Here is a 22,422-nt window from a genome sequence, read left to right as displayed (position 1 = left end):
TTACTAGTGTGCAGGTAGTTGTGAATTTCCTGCATAATTCCAACTCAATTATTCTAAGAACAAAATCTATTTATTTAAACCCTGCTTTTCTCCCCAGAGCAGCTTACAACACATGCTTTTTCATTTATGTCCATAAACATGGAATCAACAAGCTACATTCCAGTCCTGGGCTTAAGTGGCTGGCTCATTTGGAGGTTCAGAATGCAAACTATGAGGTAAGAGCCCTTTGGCATCCACCTCTGGCCATGCCCTGGCTTTCCTTGAAGAAAGGAAGGTGACAAAACACATCCCTGAGATGGTGGTGCAGCTGCCAAGATGTTCAGCATTTGGAGAAACAGAAACTATCAGAAACTCCGGTTACTGTTTATTAACTTTTAAATAAAATATAACGATAAATGTTATAGTGTAAATAACTTTGCAAAAATCTATAGCATCTTTCTATTATAGTCTTCCTACACCAACGTGAATAGTTTGCTCTTGGAATAAAAAACTGAAAATGAATGTTTCATAACAATTATCTAAGATTGTTTGCACCAGTGTAAAAACAGTTCACTCAATAGGTGTGCCTCTGATGGCATTTCAGTGACCCACTTGGGGGACAAGCCTCAACCCAACCCAAGTCCCAAAGACTTCCCACCCATCCTTAACCATACACCACTGGGGGGGGGGGCAGCCATGCTGAAAGCACCCACACTCTCATTGCCTTCTCTTGTGGGAATTTCAGAGAGCAACAGCTGAAAGGTGTAACAGGACCTGCGTAGGCAAACGGTGCTCTTGCAGTAACCGACCGTGGTTCCCTGTGGGAACTGGCTGCTACTTGGGCAGAGAGACTGCTTGAGCCCCCACCAGTCTCACTACTTGTTTCCTTAGTCATTGTGCATCTTTGAAGGGGCATGCTTGTTCATGAGGAAAATGGATCACCGAACCTCCCAGTGACGGCTGCAGTCAAAGAAAAGGCAGGCCCTTCAGCCACACACAGCAGAAAGGCCAGCTGAGAACTACTCTGCGGGAGCCTCGTCACTGTCTGAAGGCACGCCTTTTGAGGAAGCAGGCGACTCCAGCGTTCCTGCTTCACTCAGGGTTTCTGCTGAGCCTGTGAAGGATTTGAAGACTTTGTGAAGAGGCTTCTCTTGGAATAAAGCTTGATGACTGGCTGCCATCTCTGCCTCTGAAGCTGAAGCATCTTCTGTTTGAGGAACAGAACAAATGTGTGTGTGAAAGAGCAAGTTAATGCACAGAAAATAGTTTACTCTCATCAGCTTTTCACACTTTCTTGTACGGTTTTGGCTGGACAGCTCTTGTTATTATCCCTGAGCCAAAGGGATGGGCAAAGGAGGCTATCTATTAGAACAGTAAAACACATTTTCATAGGTTGACAAAACACACCGTGTTCATCATTCAATGTCTAAGAAGTAAATTTGTTCAAAACACAGTTAACGACCTTGTCTCTCTTCCATGAAGATCAAGGACTGAATAAAAACCAAGTCAGAATAAAAACCAACACGATTACTTGTCACGCAGTATGGTGTAGCAGTCACACACATACAGACATGCTGCTCCTGTAATGCATGAGCCAGTTGGGAACAACTGCAGGGAATAAAGTTAGCCTTCTGTCAACAAGATTGCTTCCAAGTCTCAACAATGCAAAAAGGGGGGCTCAGACCACTGGCTTGTTACAAAAGGCTGTGTTTCAAGAGTAGGCAGTCTGTGGGGGAAACCTGGGGCCAGTGTAAACACAAAAGCGGCTAGATTCAAGTGGGTAGCCGTGTTGATCTGAAGCTGCGCAACAAAACAAAATCAGAGTCCAGTGGCACCTTTAAGACCAACAAAGATTTATTCAAGGCATGAGCTTTCGAGTGCAAGCCCTTTTCCTCAGACTATTAGCAAATCTACTACCATTTGTTAAATGTTAAACATCCAGGTGTCCTTTCAGCTCCACCCCGCGGTTTGCTCACCTTTGCATTCCACAGTGGCTTCTGTTGGGAGGATGCACATGGGGTCTCCATATGCTAGCTTGGCTAAGAAGGGAAAAGTCCTCCCTTCCGGCTCCACTCCATAGCTGAACTGCAGCAGATTGTACAGAGAATTCCCCTGCAAGGGCCCTGCGAGGAAAGTGGCAAAATGCTCCTGCAAACAAAAAAGGGGAGAACTGTGGCACAGCCAATCCAGGGTATTAACACATTTGTTAACTATGGCACCCTCTTCCCATTCCTTTTATTAGATATTTTATTGCGGGATGGGGAATTGAGGACTACTGCCATGTTTTGGGGGGTTTTGTATGGTTTTTTTTTACTGTTTTAATGGGATTTTACTGGGTTTTTTAGCATGGACTATTGTAACCTGCCACAAGCTGGTCTTGGGAGTGGCGGGAAACAACTGCATAGGCAAAAGCAGATGCAGCTTACTAAGAGATGTGCCTCCTCTGTTTTCATGGCACACACATGTACACACATTTCTCTGAAGCACATTTGAGAGACATCAACTATCACGCCCAATAGGGATGCTCCTACCTGTAACTGCTCTGCCTGGAACTTCCTCCCAACGTAAGCATTCAGGTGATCAGAAAGCACAGAAATGAAGCGTTTGATGTCTGTCTGCAAATATTCATCGGCTATTTGTTCCAAGGGTATGAAGGCTGGGACTGTGTGGCGCTGGATCTGGACAGGTTGCTGTATGCACAGGTGTAGGTAATAGGAATCCAGGTAAGTGCCTTCAAAAGCAGTGCTAATGCACAGACAGGGTCCTTCTCTGGTCAGTTTTCCACTGATGCCTTGGAGACAGAAAAGCATCCTTATTCAGCACCCTGGGAAGATGAGTTTCCAAATTTGGCAGCTGCTCTACAAGGAGGAACATTAAACTGAAGACAGTTCCATGCGCCCTTTCATGACGGTCCATATAACTCAACAGGCTATTTCCCTTTGTGGCCACTAAAATTACCCCAGTCTCATGGCAGGGAGGCTGAATATTCCTCCAGGTGCTGCTCCACTGCCATTGGCATTCAGAGGTACCCACTTCAAGCACTCCAAGGTCCATTTACCAGCTATTAGCAGGATGACAAGAGTTGGATGTAGCCTTGAGTCGTATGCGTGTGGAGGCACAAACAGGGCTAACCACCGGGCCATGCAAACAGCATCTAGTGCAGTGTTCCCAACCCCCGGTCCAGGGGCTGGTACCGCCAGCACACCTTTGATGCTCTCTGGCAGCTGCCATGGCTGGGGCTCCCCCTTAGCGTGGCAGTGCACAGCTGCTGCTGGCAGTGCCTCCCAGTGGGCAATGAGGAACACCGGCGGGAAAGCAAGCAGAGCAGGGGCTCAGGCAGCGGTGGCGACGTCCCTCGGCAAAAGACTACCCCCCCCCCCGAGCTTCAGTAAAATTGTCAAGTGATAAAAAGTGATAAAAAGGTTGGGGAACACTGATCTAGTGCATCAGAAGGAGGTACCTGTCAGATGAAACAGCTGCAGCAGACTCTTGATGCCTTTCACCTTCCATTCCAGGGCGTCCTGTGTACTAGTGTCTGCGTCCTGGGGAGTCTTAGTACTTTGCATGGACTCTTTGCCCTCGATGAGCTACAAAAAGACACGAAGGGGCTCAGCTCAGCCTTTACTAATTGGCATGTCTTCACTCCAGAGTGAAACTAGTTGAGCTGACACAGCTTTCTCCAGAGGAAGGCCACTCCAGACACAGGGACTAGCATAGCAGAAGGATTTAGAACAGTCTGACAACTGATGTGTGTACACAACTGGGAAAGTGATAACAGGAGCCAAGGGCAATAAGCAGCTGTCAGTACTGGTTAGCTTTATACACAAGGACTAGAAGACCAAAATGGAGGCAAAGATTTACAAGGCAGCCCAAAGAGAGGGTTGACAGCAGAAGAGGAGTTTCCAAGAGGCCAGAACAGAATGACCCAAGCAGCTGCACACACAGGCTATTGAGAATAGTTGCCTGGTTTTCCCAAATATAAACGGCAAGTATTTACTGAGCGAAATGGCCCACAGATTTGACCCACCCAAGGTGAAAAAACAGGCTTTCATCCATAGAAGTGTTTCTACAGATGGAAGGATTTCTACCTTCAAGATTGGATTTCCCTTCTCCCACTGCACCCCAAAATACTGCCCTTCCTCCCCCAATGTTCTTGGGGGTTTTCTGTCCCTAATGAGCAGCAGTTCAGGGGTGTATTTTGGGCTGCAGTGAGAAAATCATGTTCCACAGGGGGAAGTCCTTTCATCCATAGAAACATTCTGGTGGATCAAAGCTACACTCTTTCTTTCTTTTGCCAACTGAAGCTCAAGAGTTCTGAACAGTTCAAGAGAACTGAAGTTCACTTCTGATTTCCCCAGTCAGGAGACCAGATTTGTTGACTTCTTGTTGGACTGGAACAGACTGGAATGCACAACTCAGTTAAACACCTCAACCCAATTTCCACTGTGTTCTTCTAGCTCTGTTAAGGAAGCTCACACTTTCCTGCAGCTTTCATATGAGTAATATAATTGCTTGACAGTCAAAAAGCTGTTATCATCAGCTTTCATGTGACAAGCCATCATAGATCGTTACCACTTGTAATTACAGGCAATTACCCAACAATTGCAACCAGGCCGGATGATGACAGGCCGGTTGTGGGTTGGCTGGCACTGAAATTGCAGGCTGGCACTCAAAAAATCATGACTCATGATTGGAAGGGGGTTAGAAGGCAAGCAATTCCAAGCCATCACTTCAGAGGCAGGTCCACCCAGCAATCTATTAAGTCCCCTCCTCAATAGAAACCCATACCGCACTCCAGACCACAAGCACAGAGCTCTGAATGATTAATAAGCCCGGCCTAGCTATAAGGGAAAGGAGGTATCCTACTCCTCCCAACTTGATCTCATCACTTGCCAGCCTCATGCCTGAACAAATTCCTTTCTAATATGGCAAGTCCGCGGAGATCAAACTAAAACCTTGCCATTCTGAGGACACATACCCCCTTCTAGCCATTACTCCAACTCATCACTCGTCTGTTGCCTTGGCCCGTCAAAGATTTAAGGCAGCCTTAAGCGCTGAATTTTTTTAGCAGAATGAAAGAGCCCAGGAAAACTGATTGGTAACTCCCATTGTCTTTTAATTCTCTGCGATAGCACTGTTCACTGGATGTCATTTGCGCCAAAAGTACATTGCTTATGTTCAATTCTCTGCAAGACAGGTGGGCTTTAAATAAAACAAATAAATGGATCCTGAGCTCCACGAGACAGGCAGGAAGAAGAACCTGGATAATTCAGGAACTGGGCACTGTGTTAAAGAAAACACCTTCCCAACTGCAGCAGGCCAATAGAATAGAGGCATCAGATTATGAATCACCAGCCTAATCTCTTTCCCATATGCATCCAGGTTCTTTACTTTCACAGCTGTTTCATCAGATAAATATTCTTAGTTTTTCAGATCCAGCTGCTACAAATTCTGTACTTCCAGCTTAAATTTGTCTGTGTCTCATTTAAACCTATGTGCACACACCATCTTCTTGAACCTCCCCCTATAATGTTAATCCTGATGTCTGATGCTTAATCTAGAACAGAAGCATGCCCTGGAAGGAGGTAATAATGTACACTTTGCACTCACTTCAGGTTCACTCATGCTCAGTTTGGCCTTCATTTCGTCCCTCTGGCGCCTCAGTTCCTGGATCCGTGCTTTCAGCCTAGCCACTTTTTCCTGATGCTGCTCCTCTTCCCTTTGTTTCAGTGCCCTTTGGTGGCTAGAAGCCTCTAGTTTTTCTAGATGGGATAAGACACCTATGGAGAAAAGGTGAACACAGAGAGAGACAGCCAGGCTGCTTTCCATTGCAGAGAGTACAAGTGATCTCTTCAACTTGATGAAAAGCTCAAGACTTGCCATTACACTTTACAATAAAACTATTTATGTTTAAAGCTGCAAACCACGTGACAAGTGGTTATCCATACTGACCAAATCTCTTTGCTCTATAATTAATATTTGGGCAATCACATGCCCTTACTCATAGATGTGATGCTGGACTAGAAGGTTGAATCCCATTTCCCACTCCATGCTAAGGTCCTCAACCAATGATCATTTAATTAATTCCACAGGATGCAATCCTATCCGCCATGTGATCCAGCTTCTAAATAAATCCCTTAGGACAAATCAGTTGTCATTATGAGCGGGACTGGCTGTCATCAATATGAGGACACCCAGGTCTGTAGCTCCCTATCCAAATCTCTTGGTGATGAGGCAGAAGTCTTGAGCCAATGCATGACTGCTGTGGTTAAACAGTTAGCCACAGTAAATAAATTGAAATTGAACACTGACAAAATAAAGTGATGCTAGTTAGGAAGGCAGAAATCTTGAAGAACGTTGTGCTTCCCCTCCTTAGATAGGGTTCAACTGACCCTTCCTGATTTTGTCATGAGCCTAGGGGTTATAACGTATCCAACATTGCTGCTGGAGAAGCAAATTAATGCAGCTGCAAAAATTGCTTTGAATCCAACTTAGTCTGGCCTGGAAGAATCCACCTCCCCCCCCCCCCCCCCCACACTGGGTCAATCTGGTTATCTGGATCCACACCATGGAAACACTGATACGACTACTGTAATGTAGTCTACAGAAGTCTGGCCTCAGAGTTGGTGTAGAATGCTACAGCTTGTTAATTACCAGGAGCTAGGCAGCACATATATCTCATTTCTACATTCATCCCAATTCAATTTGCAGCCTGGGTTCCTCATATCTGCAGAACCGCATTTTCTCTTATGCTCTGCCACAAGAGCTTTGCCCATCTGATCAATGCCTTCTGCAGGTGTCACTGTGCAAATCGGCAAGATCAACGGCTGCCCATGCACATTCGTTGCCTGTTATGGCTCCACCTTGTGGAACTGGCTGCCCAATGCTAAACTGAATTATTCAAGAGAACATTTTTACATTTAAGTGGAATGGTCTGGGAACCTGCTGGAATAAAGGGAAAGGAACTGTGAACTATAGTACCATGCACTGCATGCACTTCCTTTTGCTGCATTTATTTACTCTACCATGTATTTTCTACATTGTTTAACTTGCTATGTTAATAGATTCAAATGGGTAGCCGTGTTGATCTGAAGTAACACAATAGAATTAGAGTCCAGTAGCATCTTAAGAGCCTCTTGTGGCGCAGAGTGGTAAGGCAGCTGCCTGAAAGCTTTGCCCATGAGGTTGGGAGTTCAATCCCAGCAGCCGGCTCAAGGTTGACTCAGCCTTCCATCCTTCCGAGGTCGGTAAAATGAGTACCCAGCTTGCTGGGGGGTAAACGGTAATGACTGGGGAAGGCACTGGCAAACCACCCCGTATTGAGTCTGCCATGAAAACGCTAGAGGGCGTCACCCCAAGGGTCAGACATGACTCGGTGCTTGCACAGGGGATACCTTTACCTTTACCTTAGCATCTTTAAGGCCAACAAAGATTTATTCAAGGCATGCCTTGAATAAATCTTTGTTGATCTTAAAAGTGCTATGTTAATACTTAGGCTGATTTTAGATTCATGCAACCTGAATCCTGTGTCATCCAGTTGGTTGCATTGATTTACACAGTGTAATTTGCCTTGCATTTCAATGAGAAAGACGGGCTATAAGTGACACAAATATAGAAATATATAATTTTAGGATGACCCTGCATTGAACTAGATGGCTTGTATGGCCCAACTCTATGATTCTATATTTCTATAAATATTATGTAGGCCACAGTGGACCAGAAAGAAAGATATAGGCACATCACACTGAAAGAGAATACCAGAGAATGGATGCAAACATACCAAGGTGCCAGGGCCAAAATATCATCTAGCTTTTGTTTTTGCCAACACCACTAGGCACATCTGCCTGAGTATGAAGCACAACAGAATCTCCCCAGAAGAGAATTTTACAGGACTCAAGTTGGTCCCACTCATGGCCTGGCTAGTTGTTGCAGTCCCTGAAGCATAAGAGGAAGATGGTCCAAGAAGGAAAAAGAGGAAATGGATTATTTTATGTTTGATGATCTACAGTGGAAGCATAAAATCCTATTCATAAATTTATCCAACAGTGCCTTGAAACTAATGCAATTCTTAGTGACTACCACTTTTTAAAGTAAGACTGTTCTAGGTTGGTCCATTTTTAACAGCTAGTTGTTTACTCCTATTTTCAACCAAAAAGATGGAAGGGATGAAAAAGACATAAGCAACACAAGTGAACTATCAGTTGATTCTGCTAAGTTATCATTAAACAGAAATTGCCAAATCTTTGCAGTTTTGCGGAATCTTTGCAGTTTTGCGGCTTACTGTTCCTTAGTTATGCATATTGCACAAAGCATATGCTTATTTCCTTATTTCCTTATTCAGGTGCTCATTGCTCCAAATTTCCCCCTTCCAGGAAAAAGAATGGAAATGTAAACAAACACTTTTCTTAGATCCATGAGTCACACTGCTCCTAAGCAGAACAGAATGTCACCTGATGACAACTTACCATCCCTCAAAGAAGTTGTTGATTCTCCCATTTTTCAGTTTCTGTTCCTAAGAGTGAAAGCAGAAACCAGAAGATCTTAGCTGGTTCAAGATTAAGAAACAGACTCTTCTTGGGCTCCTGAAAAATGATAAACTGAGAGAAAGGAATGCTTAAGGAACCAGTCTAATGTATTACAGCATCTGATGTAACATTCAGTGGCCAGAGAAAATTATACCCAAAATAACAAACATGAGAAGTCAGAAGACCCACAGCAAGATAATTTACATATATTCAAAAACACCAATACAAAATATTGTCAAAATAATAAACCATTCCCAACTGTTGAATTGGCAAGCTCCCGTGAATCCAAACAGCATATATAACAGAGGCACCATTTTTTGTGATGTGAACTATCCCTATTACTTATTGCATCCAAGTTGGATAGCATCAAATAGGAATGTCAACTCACAAACTTTTTCTTGGAGACTCCCTTTGAATATTATTGTTGGGTTCCTTTATTATTGTTGTTGGAAAGTAAGGGAGGTTAAAAAAACAAAAACCACCTTCCCAGCTAATCTAAATATTCTCAATTTAAATAGCTGGCTTGTGTCCCCTTATTTTTGGCTAAAGGTTTGGTTAAAAGAAAGCAATTCAGAAGTCTCTGCCATTAACTGGGTAGCCTTTGACAACCCACTATTTCTTATTATTCATTGTATTTAATGTCCACCTTTTCCCTTTGCGTCCCCACACTACAATACAGACTTTACTAAGATGTGGTAAAGTATGCCCAGAATTATTGAGAGTTTTGTGTTGACCACTGCAGAAATTGCAGGGGCACCTGGCCATCATGTCACTCATTTGGGCTCTGCACTACTCCCAGCACCTGCTCATACTCAGCCGGCTGGCCCGACAGTGACTAGATAGGTTGGGCTAAGGTTGCCAACCTCCAGGTGGTGGCTGGAGATCTCCCGCCATAAGGCCGGCTCCCTTTGTGCCCCTCAAAATTTAACAGCCAAGCCTACCTCACAAGATTGCTGCCCTAACGACAGAGAGGAGAACAATGTGAAAAGCTGCTTTAAATTCCGACTGGAGGAAAAGCGTGGTATAAATGCAACACAAGCAATAAACAGATTAAGCGCATGCTCCCAAGAGGCGCCCACCGAGGCTATTCCTGGCACCGGCAGCCTCAATAGCCAGCCTGCCCCTCGACTCACCACCAGCCTGCCGTCCTGCGCGCCCACTCAAAACTCCCGCCACCAGCAACGGCCCCCATGAGCACCGCCTCTTCCCGACACACTTGGCGCTCCTCAGCGAATCCCTTCTTCCTGTGCTTCAGGGGAATCCGGAGACGGAAATTAAAAAAAAAAGTTTCCGGTCAGAAATGGTGCTTCGCATAACCGAATCTCTCTCGAACGATTTCCTTTATTCTTCCGTACAGCAAGATGGCTACCCTCATTGTTTTAGCATAGCGATCGGCCCGTGCCCTTCCGCCGGAAGTTAGCGTCTGAGTAGAGCGCCACACAACGCAGCGGCCACTTTCCCATCATGCGCCGCGCATTCCGTACGGCAAGATGACGGCACGCGCTCTCGTGCAATATGTGGTGCTCAGGGGGGACCTCCGACGGGAACCGCTCTCGTGGCCGCTTGGAGCCCTCGTAGCTCAGGCCTGCCACGCCGCCCTGGCAGTGACGCATGCGTACTACGACCATCCTGACACCGGCACCTATTTGGCCCAGGGCGGCAGCATGAGGACCGTCGTGTTGGAGGTGAGAGTCGACGTCATATTAGAATGCCGCCATTCGATAGGCGCAGTTTGCTGCGGTGGGAGGCGCGGCTTCTCTCGGTTGGCTGGTTGCTATGGAGACGAATGGGCAGGACCCCGGCCCGAAATCTCGCCTTTGGCCAGTCAAGAATCCTAAAAGCTCACAAGTAGTCTCCGGGGCCGGCCAGGTCCATTTTCCTCGGCCGACAGGAACACCGCCTTGGAGGCAGATCCCGGGCGTCTGAGGGCATGAGCTCTGACTCAGGAAAGCAGCTCGTGGCCTACACATGAGGGCCCTCAGGATGCTCGGTTCCAATTTGTAGCGGGCATAACCATCACAAAATTCGCTGGCAGGGGCTCCTGGGAATTGTAGTCCACGGACATCTGGAGGGCCGCAGTTTGACTACCCCTGTCTAAGACCAACAAAGATTTATTCAAGGTGTGATTCATTTCAGGTGCAGGCACTCTTCCTCACACACACCTTGAATAAATGGTTGTTGGCCTTAGAGGTGCCACTCAATTTTTTTTTTATGCTGCTTCAGACCAACAGAGCTACCCACTTGAATCTGACTTTGGGTATAACCATGTTAGTGTTATAACATAATATCTGTGCTCACCTGTCTTACCATGTGAACAGGACGAGGCTTTTTTGCTTTGCCGTGTCTGCCCACCTTCCACTGACTTGCTGGAGTGTTGCAGCCTCTCTTTGGCTGGCTCCTTGTGTCCCCTTTAAATAAAGAGATGCTGAAGCCAGAATCTAGGAGATACCTGGTGTAGTCACCACCGATGGGATTCTGCCATTCCCCAAACTTATCTGCCTGCCTTGCCCACAGCTGTCCTAGAGTCTGGACACCTCTCCTCTATTATTTGAGATCTTTTTAAATGGGATGTTGAATGTGGTACCTTTAGCATGCAAAGGGTGAACTCTGCTGCATGCAATGGGCCCTCAATGCATAACATGAAGTTAGGGTGTTGGCTACTTTGCTGTCTACCTCTGACCTCTCCAAGGGCTCAAGCCTTTTCATCCAGGAGTGAGCCTGAAGTCTTTGCGGGCAAAGCATATGCTCATTTGTATGTTTGTGGAGCATGGGCAAAATAAAATTTAAGCTTGCATATTCTCTTGTGATTTAATTATATATAAAATGCAGTCTCTAAGCTGTATGTACAATACCCAGTACAGGTAGTAGCTCATATTAATATCCAAGGGAAAGCCAAACAATATATGTGGAGAGATTGTTCTCTTATCTGCCCCCACCATATCCTTCTTGTCACCCATGAAGCCTTTTTCACTGGTCTAAGAAATAGAGATTACTTGCCCCTCAGTTGCTAAGCAACACTATCATTCTGCCTCTCCTGGCTCAGAAGTTCTGCCTATGTTACAAGGTAGCTGGGAACCACAGAATCCCTATAATTGCTCAGCTACACAGGATTGCCAGCTCTGGGTCAGGAAATTCATCGAGATTTGGAGGTACAGCCTGAGGAGGGCAGAGTTTGGGGACAGGACGGACCTGAGCAGGATGTAATGTCAGAGTTTGTTCTCCAAAGTGGCCATTTTCTCCAGGGAAACTGATCTGTTATCTGGTGATTGGTTGAATTCCAGAAGTCCAGGCCCCGACTGGAAGTTGGAATCTTACAGCTGTGAGTGATGTCTCCCATCGGGCTGGAATGATCCCTATGATTGATTTAGGCCAGTTCTGATGACAGGGCCGCAGTAAAGGTCTGAGTAAATCTCAAGATATTTTATGGTTTTTGTGCAGTTTGACTGATAAAAGTGGAACTGGTCCATTTTGTTGTGATTGCATGAAAGTGTTCACTGTTAGAGCTTGCTCCCTGATGTTTACTTGGGATTGCAGTCTTATTTTCTCTCCCCTCCCCCCTTCAATTTCAAAGGCGCCAGATGAAAGTGCTCTTTCGGCATTAGCAGAAGTCCTACAGCAAAATGGAATTGATCATAAAGTGTGGACAGAACAACCCGAGGACATTCCCACTTGTATTGCCCTCCGTCCCTACCCTAAGGAAGATGTGCACCGTCATCTGAAGAAATTCAAACTGCTGAAATGATAGTGCTTTCCTCTGGCTGTTGTACAGGTTTGACTAAGAGAGCGAGCTTTTCTCTGGGGTGTTGCAATATTATCAGGATCACTGGGAGGTATGAGAACTGCTTGGAGAACCACGATCTAACTGCATGTTATTGGCAACTATATTCTGTTGCCCAAGTGTTGCAGTAGAGAGAATTAAAGATGATGTGCTTATCCACTTTTGGTATATGGCTGAGGCATTCATGTGCTAGTGTGCAAACAACCCAGAGGCATAGTGCTTGGGGGCATGTGGTGATACATAATAATCCTTTAGGGATTGGGAGCTGACAGATATTTATGTTAAGAGGTTTTATTGCCAGGAAAGACTGGCTAGCCCCCCCCCCCGAAACATTTGCCAGAGGTTTGGAAGCAGTGTCTGGAACCCTCCATGACAGAGGTCCTGTGGCTGGGCATAAGGGGACATGATCAGGAAGCGTGCCTCCCCTGCCTGGATAGGGTGCATCTTGTGGCTGCATCTACGGCCAGGTGATCTCTGATACCTCTTTATCTATGAAGGCTCAAGTCATGACGGTAGCCCAGAAGGTGTTTTTCCACCTGTGCCAAGCTAGGCTACTAGCGTTCTACCTGTCCCCAGAACACCTGGCCATGGTGATCCATGCAACGGTCACTCCCAGACTAGACTTTCGGAACTCGCTCTACCTTGTCTCTGACCTGGAAATTGCAATTGGTGCAAACTGCAGCTGCTAGGGACCTCACAAAGTCATCTTGGAGGGCCCATGTCCAGCTTATACTGAGGCAGCTGCATTGATTGCCAATTGGCTTCTGGATCAGGTTCAGGATTTTGGATCTTATCCGCAGCCTGGGTTCCACTTATCTGAGGGCACTTTGCGGGTATGAATTTGCTGGCTGTCCTGGACCCCATAGAGATACATCTGGCCAGAACCTTTTCATACCTGGCCCTGACCTGGTGGAATGAACTCCTGGAAGAGTTGAGGGCCTTGACGGAGCTATCAGCGTTCCACAGGGCCTGCAAGACAGAGCTCTTTTGCCGGGCCAGAAAGGTCAGGTCCCTCTCTCCATAGGCCAGACATTGCCCCCCCCCCCCCCGGTTTTTAGGTTTTATTGTAAACTATCATGAGCTGGCTGGGCCCGGGAATGGTGGTTAACAAATATAAATAAAAATAAATAAAATAAACAACACACCAAAAACACTGCTTGTGGTAACTGCTTATGTAAGCATTATCATGCATCACATAGCAGTGGGCCCCTCATGCAAATACAAAAACACTTTGGGAGGGAAGGTCCCCAGGGTTAAGTTGATGTATTCAGCAACTTCAGATCTTCAGAAAAATTAGAAGCCTTCAAAATGAAGGGCAGGGGAGAAGGGAGTGAATAGAAGACCGGCGGGGGATGGTGACTTCAGGTGTGGTGGTAGAGACCAACTAGATGATGAGGGAGGGCAAGGATGGGTGGATTTAGATGAGAGGCAAGAAAATATAAGGCGACTAGAGGAAGACATAAACATATGCATAGTAGGGGTGGGGGGGGGAAGCAAAGCCATGTGGAGTAAGAGAAATGAAGCTCTGGCAAGTATTTGTGGGTCCCCCAGCTTGTCAGTGTATATTTTATACTGCGGATGGCATAGCTGGATTGGGAGATGGTACAGAGATGTGCTGTAGAGCTTGAAGGAATAGCCACAGCCTTCTGGATTTCTTCACTGGTATTTTATGGATGGTGAGAAAACTGGACTCCTGGCACTGATTTTTCAGCTGGGGCAGTGGCCATTTTTGCTGCATGCTTAGGAAAGGTTTTGGGGTGTACAGATCTGACCCAAGATAATTTCCACCTAAGAGCGGCCACCTCAAAAGACCTAAAAACATGTAATGATAGCAATACCCATTCATGGTTATGGTTCAGCCTCCCAAAACCAGTTTAGTGTGGTGGTTAAAAGCAGCAGCCTCTAACCTGGAGAACTAAGTTTGAATCCCCATTCCTCTTCAACATGAAGTCTCCTGGGTGACCTTGGACTAGCCCCAGCTCTCAGAGCTTTCTCAGTCCCACCTCCTCAAAAGGTGTCTGTTGCGGGAAGAGGAAGGGTAGGCCACTCGGTATGGGCATTAAAAATCAGAAACAGGGCTGGGGCAGGCCTATGCCACTACACTGCCTCCACCCTCCCTCACCCCAGAAACAAGACTGGAACAGGCCCTGCACCCCCCCCCCCAAGCACTTATGTTAAATTGAGAGTACTTACCTCTCTATTCTCCAGTATATACGCTATACAACCACTTGCCATGAGCCTCAGCCAGCAAGGATTTATATGGCTGGGTCTCCTCCTCTTCCCACCTCCTCCAGGCCTATCATTGGCCATTTTAGGAGGGATCGGTAGGTCAACAAGACTAAATATGGTCGTATCACCTGTTTAAAATATGTATGTATGTATGTATGTATGTATGTATGTATGTATGTATGTATGTATGTATGTATGTATGTATGTATGTATATAAATAACCAATTGGCAAAACCCTTTCAGGCCTTTCATGAAACCCTGGGCTAGATAAAGGGCATAAAGTGGAACATTTTGTAGGAAGGAGCTGAAGTAGAGCAGAGGAGCAGTGCTGCAAACAAGAGATCTCCCAGAATAAATAGCCTAGCCAGGAACAGCCTTTGAGCGGGCCTTCAGATGTTTGTTTTCTGCATCTGTTGCTCCCCATTTGATAGCTCCCTGGGAGCTTCTTGTCTCATAACTACCCATGTGTCAGGAAGGGGGGGGGAAGCATCTAAATGAGTCAGGTCATTCTGAAGTAGAAAATGCTGTATCTGAGTCCTCAGCGGGCTGCTGACCATTTTTTCCTTAAAGAAAGGCAATTCCTTTAAAATACTCTTTTGTGTCCTGCCAGAAGCAGGAGGAAGCCTCACTGTGAAGATCCGGCACTGACTTGCCATCTGGCTGCATATCTGTGAAGTAAAGTGTTCATAACATTCACCCTGTGCTGTAGCGCCCGAGGGTCCAGATATAAAATTGAGCTTTTGCTCTGGCTACATGTGGTTCACATGGCAGCCCCTGAGCTGTGGTTTCAATGACCGCTGTCTTTTTCCTCATGTACCTGGAATGGCTGTTTGGAGAATGTTTCTTGGAAATTAAAGCCTGAGCCCAAACCCTAGCAATGCTATGTTTTCTCCCCCCAGATATTTCTGGTGAAGACTGGGGAATATGTAGGACCTATCTGTATTTTGTAATTAGAGCAGAGGCAGCAGTGGATTAAGTGAGTGGGGAGAGAGAACGTACTTGCTACTTGGATTAAACTCCAGCAAAGGCTCACCCCCTCTGCTCTCTGTCCTGGCCTTTAACAACATTCAAAGGCCTATGAAATACCTATGAGAGAACTCAAGCATTCTGGCCTGGGTGTCAGCTGTTTAGAGTGGCCCTAGACATCCTCTTTGTTATCTTGTCTTAATGGAGATCACTTTTCACAGGACAGCATTGTGTGGCGGAAGGTGCCGTCAGGTGGAAAGTGCATCTCTTTCAAGAGAGGACATCACAGTTGGTTTGACATTCCCTCCCAATCCAAATACCCACCAGAGCTGAGCCTGCTTGTTTTCCAAGATAGGGCTAGCCTGGGCCATCTAGGGCAGATTCTGCACTTATGTTGTTTTTTCTGTTGTGGATCCTGCTGAGTTCAGATAGATTTGAACTTGGGTCTTCCTTTATTCCCCCCCACCACATTAAACAGAAAATGTTCTGCACTTGATTGGCGAAGCTCAGAGCAGGGAGGGGAGCCAAGTGCAGCTGGAGTATCTTTCTTTTCTTGAATGAGATGGGGGGGAGGATTGGAGTCAGCAGAGGAGGGCAAAATCTCTGCTGAGAGAAGTTAGGGCTTCTGGAGCGCAGTCATTTTAAGACAAGCCTTGCAACCAGGAACCGGGAAGTCTTTGAACTGACGCCCTGGCCAATCAGGGAAGAGGCACGGAGAAGGAAGTTAATTTGCAAAAAGAAATCTGCACATTTACTGATGTCGATTTTTCAAATATCGAGACTTGTATCCACTTCTGGATATTGCAGGGGAAAGGTAGGGTCACCACGAATCAATCATGTATGTTGCAGAGGGAAAATTTAAAGTGTCCCAAATAAAAAAAATGTAGACTGGAGGGATTTATTCGAGCTGGGAGTGGGTAAAAAAGCCCCATGCAGATTACACCTAGGTCAGGATACCTATAGCGTTTACTTTCATTCCCTGGTCCCCTCCTGGTGATGATCCCCCTCAAGCAATAATGCAACGGCAGCCACCAACTTTGTCTCTTTGTTTTTTTAAACTCTTGCAAATTCAATTAACAAAAGCTACACAGTTTGTTTTCACACATCAACAAAATTCAGAAAGAGGAAGAGGAAAGAAATACCCCCCTCCCCAAAAGCAATGCTATTTTAAGTGCAATCCTCAACTAAAAAGAGAAAGAAACCAATTTATACAAGAGGTTTTTGAGCTATTTACAATAAAAGGTTTGAAGGGGCAAAGAATAAGCTTGTCTCCCATTCACAGAGAATCGCTTTTTTATTATAATCATCATAATCAATATTATTTTAAATAGTTTCAAGCTACCCTTAGTTGTTAACACAATCAAAGCAGAGAGAACTGACTGCTTAATTTTAATCAGAAAAATGTTTATCTACAATATCTGACAGAGGTTGCAACTCGCCACAGGTGTCTGCTATGCATCCTTTTCATTTTGCCGAGGCCTGTGGGGTCACTTCAGACCCCGCCCTCCCCCCGATCTCATGGAAATGAATGGGATAATCCCAGCAAGGGCACATAGGAGGGATTGCTCCCAGAGCCGCCTCTTCCTTTCCCCTTTAAAAATATTGCAATTATCCCCCAAACGGTATTTTGTTTTTTTCTTTTCAAAAAATTATTATATTAGGGTTTATTTTGTATGTTCCCTCCCACCTAGTTGTCATATACACAGAGAGCCTCTTTCTCACTAAGGAGGCGTTCTATATACCAGCATAAAACATGGAAAAAATGGTGGGTCAAAATACTCTGTTATTATTATTATTATTATTATTTTTTCTTTAAAACCGACATACTCACAATTGCCAGAAAAAGCTGATTGCACAAACATATTTGGGGGGCGCAGCAGGTGAGGGTGTACTTTATTAAAAAGAACAGCTAAAAACCTTACTTCTCGGAGAAGAGACAAGTGCCATTATTCCCCCAATTCCTGCTTTGTCGAAGACACAGGTCAGTGACAGATCCAGCTGAAACTGAGAACTCGGATCCTCCCCCTCCCCCAGCTGCCCTCACTCTGGGAACCCCCTCTCACACGCTCCCGCCATCTGGGATAAGAAGCCAGCAACTGATTACAAAAATAAGGATCATCTATCATTTTGGCTCAAAAAGTTCTGTCTTGTCACTTCGCTGACATCCAACACTTAAAAAAGAAAAGGGGAGGGGGACGAAAAAAAAAACTTTTTTTTTGCTCCAAGCACTACGAGAGCTGAAGAATGGCTGCAAGTTTGAGATATCAAAAATCTCAGAAAAATATATAATATATATATATTTATATATCTCTGTATGTCTTATTATTTAAATTTCACATTCCTTTGAAAAGCGAGTTATTCAGTCAGTAGCTGCTGAAGGAGGCTTTTCTGCTGGGCTTGTGGGGTCTGGGGGCCCGCCGAGCTCTTCTGTGAGCCCACGGGGCCTGGCTGGTTCAGGTAAGGGTCTCCCCCCACCAGGTTGACCGTACACTGCACGTCGGCAAACACCTGGACCTGCTGCACCTGCCGGGACACAAGAAAGGAGAGAGGCTTTTAGCTGGCAAGAGGAAAGGGCCCCCTGGCCGGCCGAGCAGGTACTACGGTTAAGTGGAAACTCACTAGAGAATTCCTCTAGTCTGTAGTCACCACAGAGTAGAACTCTTCTGTCTTCTTGCCCTACAAAAAGAAAACCGCTGCACTCATTTGGATCGGAGCTCTGAAAAGGTTCACATGTTTTGCATTAAGAAAAGCAGCAGCAATCCTGAGTCTCCAGACACTGGTGGGGAAAGCAACCCAAATCAATCATGGGAGCCCCTCAACCCCTCTGGTTCCCCAACAATGACAGACGTCAACCAGACAAGATGAAGGCAAGAAAGCAACTTTAGGGTAGCGATCCCCAACCTGTGGGCCGCGGACCACATGTGGTCCTTCAAGTAATTAGAGGTGGGCCCCGAAGGACGCTTCCCCCCCCCCCCGGCCCTTTATTTCATCCCCCCCAGTCCTTTACAACACACTTCATTGTTGTGGCGTGATGTATCTTATTTTGAAGGGATGTTTAAACATTACCATAGCGATCAGAGAGCGTTAGGGCAGTGGTTGAGAGTAGAGGAGTAAACTACCCCCCCACCGGGCCTCAGTAAAAGGCGTTGAGTGGTCCCCGGTGAGTGGTCCCCGGCGTTGAGTGGTCCCCGTTGATAAAAAGGTTGGGGACCACTGCTTTAGGGGATTCTGAGAAGCCACATTCTAAGCAGCCCAACTTTTACATTCTCTCACTTCCATATTTTTCTGCATCCCCACCCCTTATAAATGCTCACCTGCTGGTCTCTTTGGGCCAGGAATGACAAGCCTATTCTTTCATTTGACTGGCCTCAAACTTGGCAGGTAACAGAAAGGTCTAAGCAGTAATGGAGAGGCTTCAAGCCGGTGCCACAAAGTAACAGTGAGCCCCTCCTTCCTATTCTTGGTTCTTGCTTCCTCAGATTCCTCACCATTTTTTTCTCAGCTCCTGATATTATCCATATCTTACGATTTAAACATCTATATCAAGGCATTACATAGTCCTAGAATGTCACAGGCTACAGAGGAATGCCTAAAATATCCAATCCAGTGCTCTTTATACCCACCACTTGACATACACGTCTGGTCTGCTTTCAGTTTTTTAACAGGTGAATTTCCCCAACTCCTTCACCTCTTCTGTACCTCCCGCTCCCACTGCATCAAGTCGTTCTCTGTTCTGCACATAGCAGCAAATACTCAGTGTCCCAGTCTACTCTTCAGATAGGGCGAATAAACATATATACGCTCCCTTTGTGTACATGGCCCCTTGGTTCCGGATATTGCGTTACTTCTTTACTGCAAGGAGATGTTTCAAGCTGGAATCTTGGTTCATAAGCATTTGCCCCAGGAGTCAGCTGCCAGACTTTAATTCTCCTTAAGGTGAGCGCTGCAAAGTGAACCCAGATGGGATGGCGACCCCATGGAGGCAGATCAAGGGCAAGAGACAAGCAGCACCTTTAAGACTAACTAGATTTGGGGCAGGGTATGAGCTTTTGTGAGTCACTGCTCACTTCTTCAAGAAGTATCTGAAGAAGCAAGTGTTGACTCACAAGAGCGCATGCTCTGCCACAAATTTTGTTAGTCTTTAAGGTGCTACTGGACTCTTGCTCTTTCCTACAACCTCACAGAGGAATCATTCTTCAGCTGAATGATGGAAGCTTGCAGAAGTTGGATTGCTTAAAATGGCACAAAACAGTTAAGAGCACTGCCTGCATTCCACACACACCCATATTGCTTCATATCTATGAGCAGGGCTAGGATTACAATCATTCAGGACATGAGTTCATGCAACTATGCCATTGGTTGAAGTTTTGAGATATTGAGAATCTGCAACAAGCAAAGCGTTGGGAGACCCCTACCCATCAGACGGTGATGAAAGAGGGTGGAGGTCACATGGACTAATCTATGGGCTGGATCCAGACTAAATTTTCTAATAGCAGAATGGAGCTTCCTTGCCTCTCCCTGCCTCCAGGCAGCTCCTGGCAAACAGGGGACTCTGACAAAGGACTTGAGCAGGGTCTGACACAATAAAGGAGAACCAGCAGGAATGGTAAATTCAGTCTGGATCCAACTGACTGATTGCAGAGAGATGGTCCCATCACATAACATCATGGATTGCTGTCCTGTTCGCTGATTGCTGCGGGTTCAGGAACACTAAGTAAACTCAAGAGAGTGCAGTCCATGCCAAGATACAGCAAATGTTTCAAGTTTGGCAACTTGTCCCAAGACCAGAAGATAGAAGGGTTAGAAAGTTACCTTTGTGAATTCAAATTTCCTGGCTTCCTTAAAAGCCTTGTTTACTCTTATATTTGAGACAGTGTCCTCCTTGTACCTGTGAGGGTACTGACTGTAAACAGATTGTGCATCTGAGGACAGAAGGCAATGAAGAAGGCCTTTTCTACTGTCCCCTCTCTGAACTTTCTAGGAAAGTCTCTCGTCACCAAAGAGTTAATGCAGAACCTAGAAATGGGGCCTAAATCGGAATGTCATAAAACTCATTCCTTGATAGATGTTCCAAAGGACTCTGATTAAAGAGCTCAACAGATGTTGCCAATCCTTTGAAATACCTCCATTGTAGTAAGGTTGTTACCTGATAAGGCTTTTGCCATTAATCCATCCTGTGTTTAAACCACAGGATGACCCTGAAAAATCTTCCCTATGTGAAAACATAGCTGTCCTAACCAACCTTAAATCACACCCTTTAAATAATCAAGAAATAAACATGGTTAGGATTTGAGCATGGTTTGCTCTAAATATGCATGCATCGGAAGGCCACTTGGGACCTCTTCCAAGGGCATCAGCAGATGGCGATGGAGCTGCTCCTGTCATTACGTGAAGCAGCCCAACTGGTCTCAAAGGACCCAGAAGAAGTGGCAACGCTGGCTCTATGCAGGGTCTGTTTTTCTGGCCCCACTTTTGCTGATAATGAGGCCAGTTGTCCTACAAAGTTCCATGCTGACTGGCAGAGGGTCTTTTCAGGCTGAAGGGGAGGGGAAGCACACGTCCAGTTTGGAATTGAAGTATGCAAAATTTAGTTGCTTTCCCCCTTTTTAAACCACATTTTTTACCAGCCTGCCCTTCCCTCCTTAGATGTCACAGGGCAGCCTTCATTGCTCTGAAACTAGTCACTCAGAAGGAATTCTACTCACCACGGGGAAGTGGCAGAAGATGCTGCTTTTGGCACTTGTCTTGCATTGTGAAGGACACCTGAGTTGCTTTCAAAAATCAATGCATGGACCAGAAGACCTGATAACATCTGAGATGTGGCCATCTCCGGTGAATTTGACTCCCTGTTAGGACAACCCTTGGGATGGTTTTTCGGGACCAAGGCATCCCCAAAGGCTCAGAGGCCTATTAAAGCTTTCATTACTAGTCCATTGTTTGCAGGGGAAATGCACTACCGTGATTCCCAAAGCAACCGAGGCAGCCATTTCAGCTGTCTCTGAGTACCTGGCTCAGGGCTTAGAAGAGGTTTACTGACCTGTGCGCCATCTGCTTCTGTTTTCAGAAGGTCAGAGGAAGAAAGCTGGTTGCAGTAGAGGCCCGTAGGTCTGAGAGCTGGATCATTTACCTGAAAAGGGCCAATATGGAGGATTCAGAGATCACTTGGCAGCCTTTCATCACCACACTCTTTCAGCATTGGCACAAGCAGAAGAGTGGGAATAAAGGAATGAAATGAAGGCATCTCAAGCCTAGCTTGGCTACATGAGAGAGGCTTTCAGAGAAGCATTCTACGTCCCAAAGTGAGACCCTTCGGTTGATGGTGTAGCGTTCAGAATATATCCCCAACCACACCAAAGGGGTTATGATCCTACACTGCTAAACAGCAAGACCTGACTTCTTGGAAGAACACTTAGCAAGCTGCAGTTCAGAAACATCACATTTCTACACCACCTACCTAAATTGCTTTAATAGGTATTGTCCTCAAGTGGCCCCGAGAGCTATTGGTTGTGAGGGGGGACAAGAGTCCTAAGAGTTGCTGAACTTTTCTTAACACTCTCATCAAACTATGTTTGCAATTATTCTTTTGGAGAAGTCGGGTCTGCTGAACTGGCGTAAAACCAATGTGTGTGCAGCACAGATAGCCCCCTAGAAATATTAGGAAAAGTGGTCCAATCCTGGAGCCAGACACTCAGCATCTATGGAGCAGTGGAAGAAATGTTTCCCTTTGGACTTGTTTCCATCTTCAGATATCCTGTAAAAAGCACCCTGAACTCCAGTACTGAATTTGAGGAAGAAGAAGAGCTGGCTTTTTGTACCCCACTTTTCACTCTCCAAAGGAGTCCCAAAATGGCTTACAAACACCTTCCTCACCGCACAGTAGACACCGTGTAAGTAAGGTAGGTGGGGCGCTGAGAGCTCCAAGAGAACTCTGACTAGCCCAAAGTC

The 22,422-nt window shown here is 45.8% G+C and overlaps 3 protein-coding genes across 15 annotated transcripts in view; 1 reads left to right on the top strand and 2 right to left on the bottom strand.

Annotated features, from left to right (window-relative positions):
• Nucleotides 1-352: 352 nt before the first annotated feature.
• On the bottom strand, nt 353-9,994 carry CENPO (centromere protein O). Of its 5 annotated transcripts, none has more exons than XM_077331743.1 (7): nt 9,638-9,994; nt 8,445-8,491; nt 5,590-5,759; nt 3,440-3,566; nt 2,511-2,770; nt 1,956-2,127; nt 353-1,186 (listed from the first exon to the last, which is right to left on the bottom strand). In XM_077331743.1, exons 2-7 carry the CDS (start codon nt 8,473-8,475, stop codon nt 999-1,001), a joined length of 948 nt encoding a protein of 315 aa, XP_077187858.1. In that variant the 5' UTR covers nt 8,476-8,491; nt 9,638-9,994; the 3' UTR covers nt 353-998. The 5 variants fall into 5 exon arrangements, with proteins under 5 accessions (XP_077187858.1, XP_077187851.1, XP_077187833.1 ...); XM_077331736.1 differs by having other exon boundaries at nt 8,445-8,561; nt 9,638-9,991; XM_077331718.1 differs by having other exon boundaries at nt 8,445-8,576; nt 9,638-9,989.
• On the top strand, nt 9,955-12,442 carry PTRHD1 (peptidyl-tRNA hydrolase domain containing 1). The gene is made up of 2 exons (XM_077331765.1): nt 9,955-10,189; nt 12,076-12,442. Exons 1-2 carry the CDS (start codon nt 9,995-9,997, stop codon nt 12,244-12,246), a joined length of 366 nt encoding a protein of 121 aa, XP_077187880.1. The 5' UTR covers nt 9,955-9,994; the 3' UTR covers nt 12,247-12,442.
• Nucleotides 12,443-16,513: 4,071 nt separating this feature from the next.
• Nucleotides 16,514-22,422, bottom strand: part of NCOA1 (nuclear receptor coactivator 1) — a 321,680-nt gene continuing 315,771 nt past the window's right edge. For 8 of the 9 annotated variants that reach the window (XM_077331659.1, XM_077331668.1, XM_077331677.1 and 5 more), the window contains 2 exons: nt 21,515-21,604; nt 16,514-18,000 (listed from right to left, as the gene is read on the bottom strand). In XM_077331659.1, coding sequence (XP_077187774.1) covers nt 17,833-18,000; nt 21,515-21,604 — 258 coding nt within the window. In that variant the 3' untranslated portion in view covers nt 16,514-17,832. Of the gene's footprint in view, nt 18,001-18,096; nt 18,154-21,514; nt 21,605-22,422 lie in introns of all 9 variants that reach the window. The other variant, XM_077331693.1, reaches the window with a different exon arrangement.

This window comes from Paroedura picta, chromosome 1 (genome assembly GCF_049243985.1).
Source record: "Paroedura picta isolate Pp20150507F chromosome 1, Ppicta_v3.0, whole genome shotgun sequence".
NCBI lineage: Eukaryota > Metazoa > Chordata > Lepidosauria > Squamata > Gekkonidae > Paroedura > Paroedura picta.
Note: the sequence above shows the minus strand (reverse complement) of the source record. Positions and strands in the feature narration are given on the sequence as shown.